General features: G+C 45.1%; 1 protein-coding gene across 1 annotated transcript; it reads right to left on the bottom strand.

The window, feature by feature from the left end:
• Positions 1-13,580: 13,580 nt before the first annotated feature.
• On the bottom strand, positions 13,581-15,287 carry LOC106892124 (acrosin-like). The gene is made up of 4 exons (XM_014949066.1): positions 15,183-15,287; positions 14,686-14,840; positions 14,124-14,389; positions 13,581-13,840 (listed from the first exon to the last, which is right to left on the bottom strand). The coding sequence occupies exons 1-4, from the start codon at positions 15,285-15,287 to the stop codon at positions 13,614-13,616; spliced, it is 753 nt and encodes a 250-aa protein (XP_014804552.1). The 3' UTR covers positions 13,581-13,613.
• Positions 15,288-15,788: the final 501 nt, after the last annotated feature.

The raw sequence follows: 15,788 nt of genomic DNA, 5'->3' as shown, positions 1-15,788 counted from the left end.
TATATGCCCTTGAAATTATGGTAATTCTGGTTCTTGGCTCACATTATTTATTTTTTTACTTGGAGGAAACGTATTGGGAATTTTACCTCAGGCATGGGACACAGTGCTACTCTTTACTGAACACCTGAAGCTCAAATAGCTTGGTTTTGCACTTAAATAGGCTACACTTGGCTTTCTTTACAGATTACTTAGAGGACCACCACGCTTAGTATTTTCAAGAAAAGTTATTAAAAATGCCACGCAGGGGGAACCTCCCCTCCTCCACAGCAGCATCAAGCCCTGCTGAAAAGCAGAGGTAAAGGGAAGCCCTCGTTATATCATGTGCTAGAAAGGATCATTAGAAATTTTTCACCCAAGCTAATTATTTATAATGACCAAACTGTTTTTAACCGCTTTTTATTTCCCGTAAAAGTGAGAGAGAGCTGACATGAGGCGCACAAATTTTGCCTCTTAAATGGAGCATGTTTGTAAGGTCAACAGGGATTTAGGTTCGAGTCAAGAGGCCAACATGACCAATATGGTCAACAGAGTTGTCAAAGTTCCACCTTGAGTCAGTGGAGACAGTCAACAAGTGCAAATAGAGTGATTCACCTCCTCTTCTGGACATCAACATCTACGGGATGAATCACCCATCCGAACTTCTCTCCCTCCCTCCCATCTGCAAACAACCATTAAACCAGCATAACTAGTTTAAACCAAAGACAGGCCTTTTAGGCAGCTACAGCTGGATGAGAAAAATCCAGCTGGATGAAAATATATTTTAAATTTCAAACGAGAATTTAAATGGCTTATTTAGGGACTGAGAACAGTCTTCCCTGTCAAACATCCTGGACATGGCTCATTATTCTCTTACTAACTCTTCCTTTCACTGATGCCAAGCTCTGTGATAAATATGTGAGGACCACAAAACTGAAAGGGAACTTCAAGGGTCCAGTATTCAGTGTTGGGATAAATCCATCCCTTTATCTGTTTTAAACTGATCACCTACTAAGTGTCTCCTAGCTCTGTTGTGAAGACCATCAGTGGCTAACGGTCTGCATTCAGCGTATCCCTCACCTCCATTATATAGTTAACTTTCCCACATCCTCCCCTTCCCACATTGAACAGTCCTAGACCTTCCCTGTCTCTCCTTGTAAGGCAACTGCTCCATCCCCATGATTATTTTAGTTGTCCTTCTCTGGACTTTCTCCAAATCCACTAAATACTTTTGAGATAGAAAGACCACAATGGCACCAGCTACTCCATAGGTAGGCCCACTGAGTGCCTGGCTGAGCTTTTGGCTTACATGAATCACAGAATCACAGAATCTTCTAGGTTGGAAGGGACCTTAAAGATCATCTTGTCCAACCGTCAACCTAACTGACAAATATAGACACCCACACAACAAACAAGGAACATCATCACTAAACCATACCTCCCAGCACTACATCAACCCGTCTTTTGAACACCTCCAGGGATGGTGCCTCAGCCACCTCCCTGGGCAGCCCATTCCAATGCCTGATAACCCTTATGAAAAAGCTCTTTGGATATATTTAGCTTCCATGTAGCGAGTATGGCCACAACTTCGTTAACGCAGCAATGCCTAGATTGGGTTCTTTAATACTTTCTCTTGCAAGTACAGCTGCATAGTACAGATAACTTTCTTCTATAGATATTCTTATTTGCAATCATCATTCCTCTAGCCCGAGCAGACAAATTTCAGGACCTTAAAATAAACTGATAAATTAAGTATATAATAGTGTGTTCATATTTGTTCCGTCCCTTCTCCTTTTTATTACCACCAAGTTATAGTTAATCAATTGTACTTAAACCTGCAAAGTGTACACATCTTCAGACAGCCGCTGTAGTGAGCTCCTTACCTGTCTCTTTGCTTGACTTTAGCAAGAATTTTTACACTATCTGACAAGTTAGGAAAATACAACCTAGTTGAATCATAGGGTGAGTACAAAATTGATTGGAAAATCCCTGAAAAGAAAGTGCCTTTTAAATGGTTCAAAACCTTGTCAAATGGAAGAGCATATTGAGCGGCACCGAATAACTGTCAGAAGAGAAGGATGTATTGAAAGGTGGTCCCTGGGTTATAACGTGGGCCTTAGGCTATTCAGGATTTTCAACAGTTATCTGGATGATGAATATAGACAATCTTTACTGTGTTTGCAGAAGATGCTAAGCCAGGAGAGACCATGCATATATTAGAGGGCAAGAAGGGAAATCAAAGTGACCTCAATACACTGGACCAAAAAAAAAAAAAAAATTAAGATGCAATTTAAAGAACAAGTGCAAGAATTAAATGTAAGTTGAATAAAACAGCCTGTGGAATGGAGTAGTGGTGTCACTCATTAGACAGCTGTTCTTCCAAAAAACGAACTATGCAAAACGACCAGTTAGCAACGTCACACATAAAAAATGTTAAATCTAATTTTGAAATGTATAAAACATGCAAAGCAATTCCTTATTTTACGCTGTGACAATAAAGCCATGGATAGGACGCTGTGCCTCATTGTGGGCACTACACATTAAGGAAAACAAGAACCAGCAGAAGACAGGCCAGGGAAAAGCAATACGAATAACAAGGGGGTCTAGAAAACATGACCTAAAAGGAAAATCTGAATAACTTGAGACTGTCTGAGGAATGATAATGGAAAAGGAGACAAGGTAACAGTCTTCAGCAGTGACAGAGGTGGAGCTGATTATGCTTAGGCATGGACTAGATAACCCTTCAAGTTTTCTTCCAGCACTAGAGTCTAGGATCTATGTAAGATCCTAGATCTGGGTAAGAATCATGCTCTTCCTCCTCACTTTCTGTACCCACAGCCCAGAAAGCTGCAACTAGTGCTCTAACCCTATAATTTATGGTCAAAGTCCTCCTGCATTGTCATTAGCTCTTATTTGCCACCTAACTCACATCTCTGGGCAGCCTCAGCATCTGACTGATTTTTGTACCAATTATATACCTTCTTTAGCCCGGAGAAAGTGTTGGCCTTCAGTTTTAAAGGGGCTTGTGGCTGTACTGGTGTCTAAGACTAAATGAACACATGCACATTTTGTGTAACATAATGGCATTGTTGCCATAAAAGTCAGACATCGGATATGTAATATCTGCTTTTGCCTAACCAAGGTGGTGGTTTTCTTCCCTATCTGATAACTAGACCACAAAGGTGGGAGTCATAAGACTTCTGGAGGCTCACATGGGAGAAAAACATCTGAACTGACTGTCTAGACTCCGTTTACCGTCAATGAAGACATGCGGTCTACAAGAGTAGACTCAACTAGGGCAGGGCTGTATCTCAGACAAGATGTTTTAAATAGGTCAGATGGAACTTGCCTTGTAAGTATCTGGTTTTCCCTGTTGAAAATAAAGAGGATCTAGATGGTAAACTCACACATAGATGCCCTTTTAGGCATCTAAAATCAGAGGAGATGAACATGATCTCCAGCAAGTTTCAAAGCACAGACTGTTACGGTATAGTATTCCTATCCTGCTCTTATATTATCAAGTGAACTTCCTGTGGTTGAAGACCACCATTAGAAGTCTTTCTGTTGCACGTTATGAGACATCTTTCTATATCTTCTTTAGTTTTATGAGCTGGGTAGGTGCTTCTGCTTAGGAAGGCACAGTTCAGTGCTTCCCTTTAGCTCAATGAAGGCACAGCTAATTTCAGCTGGATGATTTTTGTTGAGTCAGCTCTGAATTTACCGCCTCATAGGAAGCTGTTGTAGATGTTCCAAGAACTGGGGCTAAATACTGTGCCACAGAAATAAATGTAAACGGTTGCATTTCAGTTCTTAGATTATCTTAATCTAGTGCCTTTTCCCTGGGAGAGAAAAAAACTTCCGAACTGTGCAGATTTTGGGGATTTCTTACAGAAATGCAAAAGGAAGCACTTTTAAATGCAAATAATAGTGGTAGGAAATATTTAGAAAAGTTCTTCAGCTAAAGTCACCTGGAGGTTTCTAAATCTAACCACTAACCAAGCAATGTTAGTGTATGAGCGAGAAAACCGGTGTGGTCCTCAGGAAGGAAGTACAGAGTGAGAAAATGAAAAGCTGAATGTAGAAAGGTCAGGATCCATTTTGCATCAGCCAGGCTAAAGGAACAGAAAATAATGTGCGTTTTTCCCTCCTTGAGCATAAATTTCTACAGCTGACCCTTTTACTCAGTGCAGAATAAAGGTTCATAACTTGTTTTTTGCTCCTAATGAGGTTCAGGACTTTTTTACAACATCTTTTCAATGAGTCCCCAAGCCTCTTCTTACGGTATCAAGAGTAATCCTTCAAATGATCACCGGAGTAACTCAGGCAGAGCTTATGCTACAAAAGTCAGACCTCATGCTTTGGGACATAATTTTAAAATCACAATTTCCGGTGGTTGCTCTAGGATTGTCTCTGTAGGGTGTTCTTCTAATGCACATTCAGCTGTTCTCAAATATTGCAGTGACATCAGCATTCAAAGGGTTGCAGATGAAGGCAATCTAAAATGGGGCGATTAAGAGTTGCTCTGGCTAACAAGGGAGTACTGATGCTAGTCAACAGAGCTGGACATCCAAAGAGCAAAACTTTTGGGTGAAATATTAAATAAATAGCTAACTGGTGGGTATCCTTTCCATCGAGTTGGATTTCCATGACCCGTTCTGTTGCTGTTACGCTAGTACCGTTTTCGTGAACCAAGCACTACTTGTGCAGCAGAGAAAGGTGGGGTTGGGATGGAGACCTTGGGATTAGCAAATGACCGTGAGACGATGGATGTTTGAGGTGCAAAACTCTGAGTAACCCAACAGGCCTGTTGAGGATTGCAGAGCACTGCATCTCTGGAGGGAAGCTTGACTGCCAGACAAGGAAACACTTGGGGATCAACAAGGTGGTTTTCATCTTTTCTCACTTAATATTAGATGTTGGTGCATATGGAGGCTTTTGAGCTCGTCACTTGTCTGCCATTGCAGTCAACAGAGAGGAGTAGGTGCAGCTCAGGTGACCTATTTTAGATGTCTGCATTTGGGTGAGATGATCTGTCTGATTCTCAGCACCGGCTACAAACAAACCGAACGCCCAAATGCTGCAGATGTCACATTTGGTCTAAGGATCCCCACCAAACCTTCCCATTTAATTTTTAGCTGTCGCAAATGAACTCCCTCTCCTGTAATCAGCACCAAAATTTGCCTTGGTGTCTATAACTGTTTCTCAGTGCTTCGAGATCTTGGCGAAAATAACCTCCCTACCACCAGATTTCATCCCCTTCGCTCAGATTAACCAGCACATCTGTGAACAGTCCTGGATGCAGACCTTATCACCAACCCCACCATCTCTCTGGCTCTTATGGTGTTGTGCACAGGTTATAAATACTGGAGCACAGCGCCTTTTGGGGCTGAGATCTCGGCAACTTCAAGTTGAATGGCAATTAAAGGTGAAAGCAACGAACTGCAGCTGGCAAATCTATAGTATTAAGAGGTCCAACACCAACCCACCCTAACACTTGTGCTGTTCAGGGCCCCTGGTGGTTAGTGCCTCTCCAGAGCTTGGGAAGAGAACGAAGGAGAAAGGTGACCTGGACTGGATCGAGCTGACTGTAAAACATGCTATTAAAGTGCAGGAGTGATTTCCATAAAGCAGTTTATATTTCATGCCCTGTAGCTGTTCTTCCCAAAAACCAGCAGCTATTTATCAGGCTGTTCAACACAAGTCCACTTACCCTGAGGAAGTTCTCCTCTGACCCTCATAAATTGAGCTTTATTCACATTTTATAGCCAGAGCCTTTTTATCACCTGCACCCTTTCAACCAAGGTAACTGCCCAGTGGTTGACGATGGAGGTAGCAGAGGACTTACTGATGGGTGGCAAATGACCTCAAACTTTCTCCCCAGGGTCAGGACAAAGCTCATTGTAATTAGAGAGCATTCAGTGTTGAAAAAGGGTCCTCGCCCCAAGCCACCAAGCTCAGACAGTGAGTGCACCCAGCTTCAAATCTGGTTGCATTTCCCAACTGCACAAGAAATATGCAAACTTTGCTGGAGACCACTTTCATCCAGCAGAATCCCAGCATGTGTGGGATGGTCTCGTGTTTCCAAAAGGTACAGCAACACTTACTGCAAGCAAGAAATGGGATGGAAAAGCAACATGTGGGATTTTGTATATCTTTAACTGCCCCTCGCTCACATGTCCTCATGATGATCTTCATTACATCTGTTACCTGCATGATACAAAGAGTATTGCTCAAAAAATAACTTCATTAGTTGTTTTTATGGTGAGCAAGCGGAAAACCCAAAATATTTTATGTGACTAATAAAAGCCAGACACTGAGCCTCCTCAATTTGGAGTGTTTTGTCAGCTTATTTAAAGTTAGAAGAGGAAAGTACTCCAGATGCCATGTCAGATATGTGCAGCTCAGATAATATAGAAAGAACAGATTAAAGATAATAGGAAAATAGAAAGTGTAATAGAAGGATAGTATCTACCGCTTGACTGTTTAGTGTTCAAACCATGTCCACTAAGATGATTTTATCTGTATCATCTCTCTTAAGTGGAATTAAGAAGATTAAGAAATTAAAGATTTGCATAAAGGCACTGTTATGTATAGTTTGATCCTTTTTTCACCTTACTGAGTTTTACCATGTCACAAAGTCCAAACTTGTAGTCTTTCTGCTGTGTCTCCAATGGACACTGCCCTAGAACTTTGCTAAATCAGCTGTGGAGGGAGGGGAGAGAAGAAAACATGGTGGAACTGGACAAGTACCAAGGATATGGCTTGCTTCAGCTCAGCACAAAACCAGCATCCTCTTCTCACTATGGCTCAGCGTGGCCAGCAGTGCCGGTCAGCGCTAACATATGGTACAATTTTTAGCAGGAGAAATTCAGAAGAAAAAGTCCTACTTTGGGTTTCAGGAGGCAGGAGGTAACTGCACCTATTGTCATGCAATTGGGTTTGCAGTCTGGTTGCTGTGACATCCCAAACAGCCGTGCACAGCCAAACCTCAGCTTCTCGTGCTCCCCAAAAAGTGACACTGTCAGAGAAGAGGTTCTGGTACTGACTCATCACCATGAACACTGCCATGAGCTCCTCATGGTGGGACAGCCTGGCTCTGCCTTTAGAATGCTCCATCCAAGCAATATCCAGCTCCAACACAGGGCTTGAAAATAAGAAATCATAACCAACAAACATAACTGAGAAACCAGATAAGCATGAGAAGGACCTGTTGCCGAAGGCAACAAGCATCAGAAGGATGAGCCCAGAGGACAGCTCAGAGCACTTCATCATAATTTTAGCTCCTCCACTAACTCCAAATGTGGCCTGGGGAAGTCACTTCCCTGCCTTTCCCCTCCCCCCCCCCCCATACCTGTAAGCTCTTGATAACAATAAATTGTTGATAACAATTTTTATTGTAAATGCAGGCATGTCTCCACGTTCTCCTGCTTAATGCCATGCAGTCTTTGAGCAAAGACATACTTTAGAAATCTTCATTCAGAGCGTCAGCTCCTAATTCTGAATAGCTAGAGAACAGCTGAGCAGCAGCTTAGTCAAAAAGTTTTCTAACTTATATTTAAAAAGAAAAAGAGAGAGAAGAGCTTCATTTGTTTTTGCTTCAGGAAGCTCTCCGCACCAACGGAGAAGAAAGTCCCTTTCTAAAATAACAAGAAATTCATTAGCACTTCTTGTACTTTTTTAAGGTCACCATTATAGATATTTTTGATAACACATCCTTTTACGTGCATGTGGTCTGCTCTGACGGTGGAGATAATGGTGTTTACAAGGCTGCTACCTGAAAAGTGGGTATCTTTTTTTTCTGATATCTTCCTTGTTTTTGAGGAACCGAAGGATAGATGATTTTCACACCTGGCCATTTCACACCAAGCGGTTAAGCTCTTGGTTTTACATAAATTGGACAGAGTATAGAAGGAAAAACAACAGACAGGGTGAACGTTTTCATATTTTAAAACGATAAAAGCTCAGCGTTGAATTTTCTTCATTTGCCTTTCGTGATGCTGTGGGATCAGATCATTAAGGACTTTAGGGTACTCTATCTCTGGCTACACAGTGCTTTTTTTTAAGAAACACAGGAGTTGACAGGCTGGGCTAGATTACCCATCCATGCATTTCAGTATCAGGCCCTTTTCCAATAATCTCGATAATATGTCCAAAGGAAGAGGTAAGAAATCCTACCTAGAAAAATGCAGAAGAATTGGTCGTTGCCCTTAATCTTGTCTTAACTTCCAGTCATTGGGTTGCTTTATAACATACAAGATAAAAGTTCTTCTCTCTTGCATGAGATGATAGCATATTCTGTCTGAATAAACATACAGCTCTTTATTTCTTACTACAGCACCATGTTGTGAATTCTGAAGTTACCAAAAACCTCAAGACAGGCAAACTTTTTGATAAAATGAAAACTATGAACAAAAATAACTCCTGGGACATAAGGTGTCCCAGTAAATCAAGAAAGTGCTGTTCCGTGGACTGTCTTCTAGAGATGATTCACCTCCTGGCCATAGCCTGTACTTGAAAACTTACTGTGCATCTGAATTTTAGATAGCTAAAATCGGATGAGATGAATTATATTTAAATTGTCTAAGGCACCTTACCTGATCTTTCATGTCCATATATCCAATAAACATAGTCCTACTCTGGTCCAGGAAGTGTCATTACTAAACAAAAAATGCTGCCTGGGGCTTGCTGAAGGTCTGAATCCTAAAGCAGAGTGGTACCATTTAGACCAAACTGGTCTGTTCCCAATGTCAAGGATGAGGACGTTCCTGTCCCTTTTTGCATCAAGCACCTCTGTGGCAGAGACAATCTTGACAGGTTAATGTGTAAGCCCTCCAGGACTCTCCAAGTCCTCCAGGCCTACTCCAAACCAGCAGTCCTTCATTCAGACGTTCTGAATATCACAGCTTCATCTTAGCTTTCAAAATTCACCTCAATGCTATTTACTTGGACCTACTTTAGGGCCAATGATACTGCACATTTGCCACACAGGAAGGCAGGCACAGGAAAAACAGATGAGAACCTGTCCTAGCGCAAACGTCTGCGTACATGGAAAATAAGTTGAATTTCTCTTTAAAAGATGGCAATTCCTTGCACAGTCTAGGTGAAATTTTGTGATACTCTTTAGAAGAGTAACCCTTAAAGTACGTGAACTCACCAGCTTGGGTAATACATCCTGTAACTGGAGACTAGCATTTCTATAAGGAGACCTGAATCCATCCTAAAGACCTTGGACACGAGTCCAGCAAAGGGTCACGAAGGTGATGAACAGTCCAGAGCATGTCATGTATGAAGACTGTCTGAGAGAGCTGGGGCTCTCTCAGCCTGGAGAAGACAAGGCTCAGGGAAGTGTTATCAACCTTTATAAACAACTGAAGGGAGGGTGCAAAGACAATGGAGCCAAGCTCAGTTCAGTGGTGGCCAAAATGACACACAGAACGTTCCCTCTGAAGGTCAGAAAGCACTTTTTTATTGTGAGAGTGACTGAGCGCTGACACAGGTTGCCCAAGTGGATTGTGGAGTCTCCCTTGGAGACAGTCAAAAGTTGTCTAGACACAGTCCTGCTCAACCAGATCTAGATGAGCAGGATCTCTTGATGCCGAATTTGCCCCAAAAAAGGCGAAATAGAAACTGCTCAGAGACTAAGTTTTCAAGTCCATAAGCAGGAGGTATTTATTAGTAATGCGTTGGGGAACTCTTTGTCCAGGGCGGCCTGGAGAGTCTAGCTAGGTCCGGAAGTGCTTCTAAGAAAAAGGTTTTGGAATGTGGAGAATTTCTTATTAACTTGTAGCTTGAAATTTAAGGGTATAAAGAAAAGTTCCGCTTGTTTTGTCCGTTTTCTGTGTTGTTTGTTTAAAGTATTGTGAAGAAGTGCACTCTATAAGACGTCTTACAATTTTATATGGGAATTGATAACACAGATAATCTTATAAAAGTGAATAAATTGATGGTCGCGCGCTTGAATCCTAGGATAAAAATCTGTCCTTTCTGTAATTGCTCTCTTTACGTAAGAGTATAGTGTAATAACTGCGGGAGATATATTTTGGGCAATTAATCGAGTACCCACCTTTTGTGGTATGTGGTGTAGAGCGAATCAAGATTTAGTAGAGACCAAGTGGGCGAGATTTTACTGTCAAAACTCCCACAGACAAGTATTTGTGTCCCCCTGATTGCAGTATCTGTAAACAATACTTTCTAGCTTGCAGCGGCGTCCTGCGACTTTGTGATAACACAGATCCCGGCAGCAAACCAGTATTTCATGGTCTGATGCCTGTAGTATTGGACAACAGTGCCTCAAAATTAACAAGAAGGGGACAGAAGAAAAGGAGGGCAGCAGTTCGGGGCAGGGTGAGCACCGACAGCGTCTCATCCAAATACAGAAAAAGGGGGTTGGTAGAGAATGATTCGGCAGGAATGGAGAGGGAAAGTGAGGAACAGAAAGGGGGAAAGAGAAAGTGATTTGAATAACTGGAGAAAGGAAGCGAGGAACTTTAGAAAGAATCCAGAAGGAGTGGCTAGGAGGTTCGAGTTATTGGCAAAGAATCAAGATATTGACTGAGAGGATATAAAAGTAATGTTGTCAGAGCTAACGGATACAGAAAGGGAACTTGTATTAAAAACAAGAAGAGAACATGCTGCTTTATTACAAGAAAGGCTGGATGTAATATTTCCCAATAGTAATCCAGAATGAGGGGGACCGGTGAGTCGTTCCCTAGCAGACCCACTGGTTAAAATGGAGCTAGGGGAAGGTGAAAAGGAATTAGACTTCTTAATTGATACAGGAGCAACATTTTCGGTTTTAAATCAGGAACTAGTGCCCAGAAGTGATGAATTTGTACAAGTTGTGGGAGCAACAGGCCAACCAGAAAAAGCTTACTTTTTAAAATCCATTAAATACAAAATTGGAAAACAAATGGGAATCTGTAAATGTAGGGAGAAAAGCCCAACTCACCTGGACTGTGTTACCTCAAGGCTATAAAAATAGTCCCACAATTTTCGAGAATCAATTAGCCAAAGAATTAGAACAGTGAAAGAGGCCACCGGGAGATGGAACTCTTTTACAATACGTAGACAATCTCCTAATAGCAACAGAGACAGAAAAAGAATGCATAAAATGGACTATTTCTCTGTTGAATTTCTTGGGTTTAAGTGAATATCGAGTTTCTCAACAGAAAGCACAACTAGTGCAAGAAGAAGTAATATATCTGGGATATGAAGTTTCCAGAGGACAGCGATCCTTAGGAACAACAAGAAAGGAAGCCATCTGCCAAATGCCTAGACCAGAAACGGTGAGAGATTTGCACGCCTCTGGGAATGACAGGTTGGTGTCGACTATGGATCTATCAGTATGGGATACTCGCCAAACCACTATATGATTTGCTAAAAGGAACTAAGAGTATCCTAGTCTGGACTCCCGAAGCAGAGGAAGCCTTTAAGAAACTGAAACAGGAGCTCATGAGAGCACTGGCATGTAACAAAACCATTCTGGCTGTTCTCTCATGAACGAGAAGGGATGGCTTTAGGAGTCTTAGCACAACAGTTGGGACCGCACAAAAGAGCTGTGGCTTATTTCTCCAAACAGTTGGATGAAGTAAGCAAAGGATGGCCTAGCTGTCTGAGAGCAGTGGCCGCAGTGATTATAAATATAGAAGAGGCCAGAAAGCTCACGCTGGGCCAGAAAATGACTGTGTTAGTGTCTCATACTGTATCAGCTGTATTAGAACAGAAAGGTAACCACTGGCTATCGCCTTCCAGATTCCTAAAATACCAAGCAATCCTAGCTGAATCAGATGATATAACTATTCAAGTAACTAATATTGTAAACCCAGCTTCATTCCTAGAAGGAAGAACTCTGGCAGAACCCATCGAGCATGACTGCCTGGAAACAATCGAAGCAGTCTACTCCAGTCGCCCGGATCTCAAAGAAGAGCCATTCGAAGATGTGGACAACTGGTTCTCGGATGGCAGCAGCTTCGTAAAGCAAGGAGTAAGGATGGCTGGCTATGCGGTGACTACAACGGAAGAGGTAATCGAGTCAAATCCTTTACCTGCAGGGACCTCAGCCCAAAAGGCAGAACTAATAGCTCTTATTCGAGCTCTGGAATTGGCAGAAAACATGCGAATTAATATTTGGACAGACTCTAAGTATGCCTTCTCTGTCGTACATGCTCATGGAGCAATCTGGAAAGAAAGAGGACTGCTGACTACCCAAGGGAAAGCAGTCAAACACGCGGAGGAAGTTCTACGATTGTTAGAAGCAGTCCAACTCCCGACACAAGTGGCCATAATGCATTGCAAAGGACACCTAAAAGGTAACACTATTCCAGAAATAGGGAATAGAAAAGCGGATGCAGAAGCTAAACTAGCTGCTGCAAGAGCTGAAGAAGTAAATATAACAGCTCTAGTACCAGGAGAACTAGATACAAACTTCCAACCAAATTATCAGGAATCAGATCATAGGTGGATTCAAAAGAATAAAGGCAAATTGTTAGACAATGGATGGGGTCAGTTAGAAACAGGACAGCTAATAATACCAGGAAAATTAATGTGGCAATTTGTAAAGACAGAACATGAAAGAGCCCATTGGGGCTTAGATCCACTTTACCAGTATTTGCAAACTAGGATAGCAGGACCAAAATTATTTACTACCATAAAAAATGTTACATCCCGATGCGAGCGATGCCTGAAGAACAACCCAAATACAGGAACCAAGATACACCAAGGAGCAATAAATCGAGGCAAATTCCCAGGTGAAGTATGGCAAATTGATTTCTCCGAACTCCCAAGAAAAGGGGGGTTTCGGTACTTGCTAGTGTTGACTGACACATTTTCTGGGTGGCCTGAAGCATTCCCTTGCAGGACGAATAAGGAAAGAGAAGTAACTAAAGTACTATTGAATGAGATTATACCACGGTTTGGGGTACCAAGAAGCATTTCTTCAGACAGGGGTTCACATTTCTGTGCAAAAGTGGTGAGAGCAATAAGCAAAGCATTACAAATCAAATGGCAATTACATACGCCTTACCGGCCACAGGCTAGTGGGCAAGTGGAAAAGATGAATCATCTTATCAAACAACAAATTGCTAAGATATGCCAAGAAACTAATTTACAGTGGTATCAAGCTTTGCCTATCACTCTGCTTAGACTAAGAGTCAAACCTAGATCAAAGGAGAAGTTAAGCCCGTTTGAAATTCAGTGAAATTCAGTGAAAAATTCTGTACGGCAGACCTTATGCTATGCAAATTGTAAATGGAGATGCTATAGACCAAATAGGTAATCAGTATATCTACGATTATGTAACTGTAGTGGGGAAACATTTCGATAAAAACGCTGCGGTGGTAATAGAACACCAACCCAAACAACCTGATTGTAAACTGCATCCGTTTAACCCCGGTGACTGGGTGTATGTTAAGAATCTTCTAGGAAAACCCCTACAAGAGAAGTGGGAGGGACCTTTCCAAGTGCTGCTGACCACCTTCACCGCGGTCCGGATCAAGGAGCGACCTATGTGGATCCATTACTCACGGAGTCCCGGCCTCTGTGACCAGGGGGGACACTGGCAAGGACCTGCCACCGGGGAAGGGGAGGTGAAGGCCCAGCAGGGGTGGGGAGCCAGCGGCGACAGGAGGGCGACTGGCCCATCAGAGCCCGTGCCGGGGTGTGCGTGGCAGCAGTGAGAGGGCTCCTGTGCTGCTGGGGCCAGGCTGGGGGCACCCTCCTACCTGGCAGGTGTCGATGAGCCCGTAGGCATAGCCAGCACACAGGTTGTTGCTGTGGACGGCCCCTGCGTACCACCGGCTGCTGTTACAGAGGTGGGTGTCCAGGAGGTGGACGGGGGCCTCCTGCAGGACATCAGGTTGTCGGGAACCTGTCAGCACAGAAAGCAATTAACCCCCAGCAGCTGGTTACCAGTTCTCCCCCCTCTCCCTGCTTGGTGAACCCCTTCCCCAGGGCTCGGCTTTGCACCCGGGAGCCCTTGGGCCAGCGCTTCCCTCTGTTCTCGTGCTGGGCAATGGGCTGGGTCCATCTCCCGATGGGCAACTGTCCCCACAGCCCGACTCTGGCCTTCGTCCCTGCTCTCGGGAAGCCCAGCCCTTCTCCCCAGCCAGCCAAGCTGGCCCTCGGCACACCAGCACTTTTGGGGAACTCACTTCTTGCATTCGTGGAGCCCCAACCACTGACGTAGCAGTTTTTCAGCTCCGACACCCTCAGTGAGGCGTCGGGCACACAGGCCAGCTGTACATAGTAGCTGCACTGGACTGGGTGATCCAACTCCAGCAAGGCAATGTCGTTCAGCTGCGAGATGTTGTTATAGTGCTCGTGGATCACGAGCCGCTGGATGTGGCGCACCTGGACCTCCGGGCCCATCTGAGCCAGCCGGTTGGCCCCGATCACCACACGCCAGAGGAGTTCGGGCCTGGAAGGCAGATGGAGAGGGGTGAGAGGGAGTGGAGCCCCGGGCTGCAGCAGCCCAGCCATTCCCTGCCCTCGGCTTCCCCAGGGAGGGAGCACAGCCACACTACTGAGATGCCTCTGGCACTGGCCATGGCCAGCTGGCAGCCGTGGCTGCTGGGGAGCGGTGGCACGAACCCAGCCTTCTCCAGAGCAGTCCCTGCCGGCTCGGGAGTGCTCTGGTGCATGGTGAGGGACTGGGGAGGGAGTAGCACGTGGTGCTGGGGTGATGGGACAGCCCCGTGCCCTAGTGCCCCTCACCTGAGTTCGAGGAAGCAGTGGGCTGCAGTCAGGACCCACTGGGCGCTGATGAGGGACCCTCCGCACACATGAGTCCAGTCGGTGTACCAGGTTTGCTGGATGCTGACCATCCATGGCCAGGCCCCTGGACGGGCGTCTGTGCCCCCCACAACGCGCTGTAGCCATAAGCCAAGGGCTGGAGACCGCAGCTCGCTCTGTAACCAGCAATTTGTGACTCTCCTGCCCCAGGGCTCGCTGCTGCTCTGCCTCAAGGTCACCCTCCCCCCTCCCCACAAGGCGCTGCAGGGCCGGGGGACCCCCGGAGCGAGCGTCCGCCCACCCCTGTTCCTGCTTTAGCCCCACAGCAGAGCTGTGCCAGCAGCCTGGGGGATGGCCAGGATCTCAGGCTCCCCCCCGGCGCTGGGGAAGCTGTGGGGTGGCCATGGGGGACAAGCAGGCACCCTGCAGGGAACCCCATAAGGGTTGCCCAAGCTGCTCCCAGAGCCTTAGCCACTTACCCACAGTTGTCCCAGGTACCCTGCGTGGGCCGGCACAGGGCCAGCAGGATGAGGACCAGGAGCAGATTCATGGTGCCAGTGGCACGTGGCAGACGTTGTCGCCATCAGAGCTCGTTGTCGCCATCAGAGCAGCAGCGCAAGCACTGTCAGCGCACTGCCCGAGCAGCAGCAGAGCACCAGGGCACCGTGAGCATTGCAAGTCCTGCCAGCACTCCCCTGGTTGCCAGGGCTGATGTGGTTTGGCCTCAGACAGCAACAAAGGACCACGTGCAGCCGCTCGCACAGAACAGAGCCCCCACGGCCACGCAGCCGGGAGGGGAAAATGGGAATAAAAAGGCAAAACTCGTGGGTTGAGACAAAGGCAATTTTTAACAGAACAGGAAAGGGAGCAAGGAATAACAACAAGAACAATAACAGAGGGATATACAACCGCAATGATGATACCGCCGCTCGCCAACCACTCCCTGGGCGCCCCCAACCACTCTCCTCCCCTGGGGGGTCACCTCCTCTTCCCCTTCCCCGTCTAGCTCCAGCTACCCCTTGGGCATGGCTCACATGGGATGGAATACTTGTGTCCCTCCTAGGTCCTGGGGAGAATTAACCCCA

This window comes from Calidris pugnax, unplaced genomic scaffold (genome assembly GCF_001431845.1).
Source record: "Calidris pugnax isolate Ruff unplaced genomic scaffold, ASM143184v1 scaffold125, whole genome shotgun sequence".
Taxonomy (NCBI): Eukaryota; Metazoa; Chordata; class Aves; order Charadriiformes; family Scolopacidae; genus Calidris; species Calidris pugnax.
The sequence above is the reverse complement of the archived record's forward strand: the minus strand, read 5'-3'. Positions and strand labels throughout refer to the sequence as shown.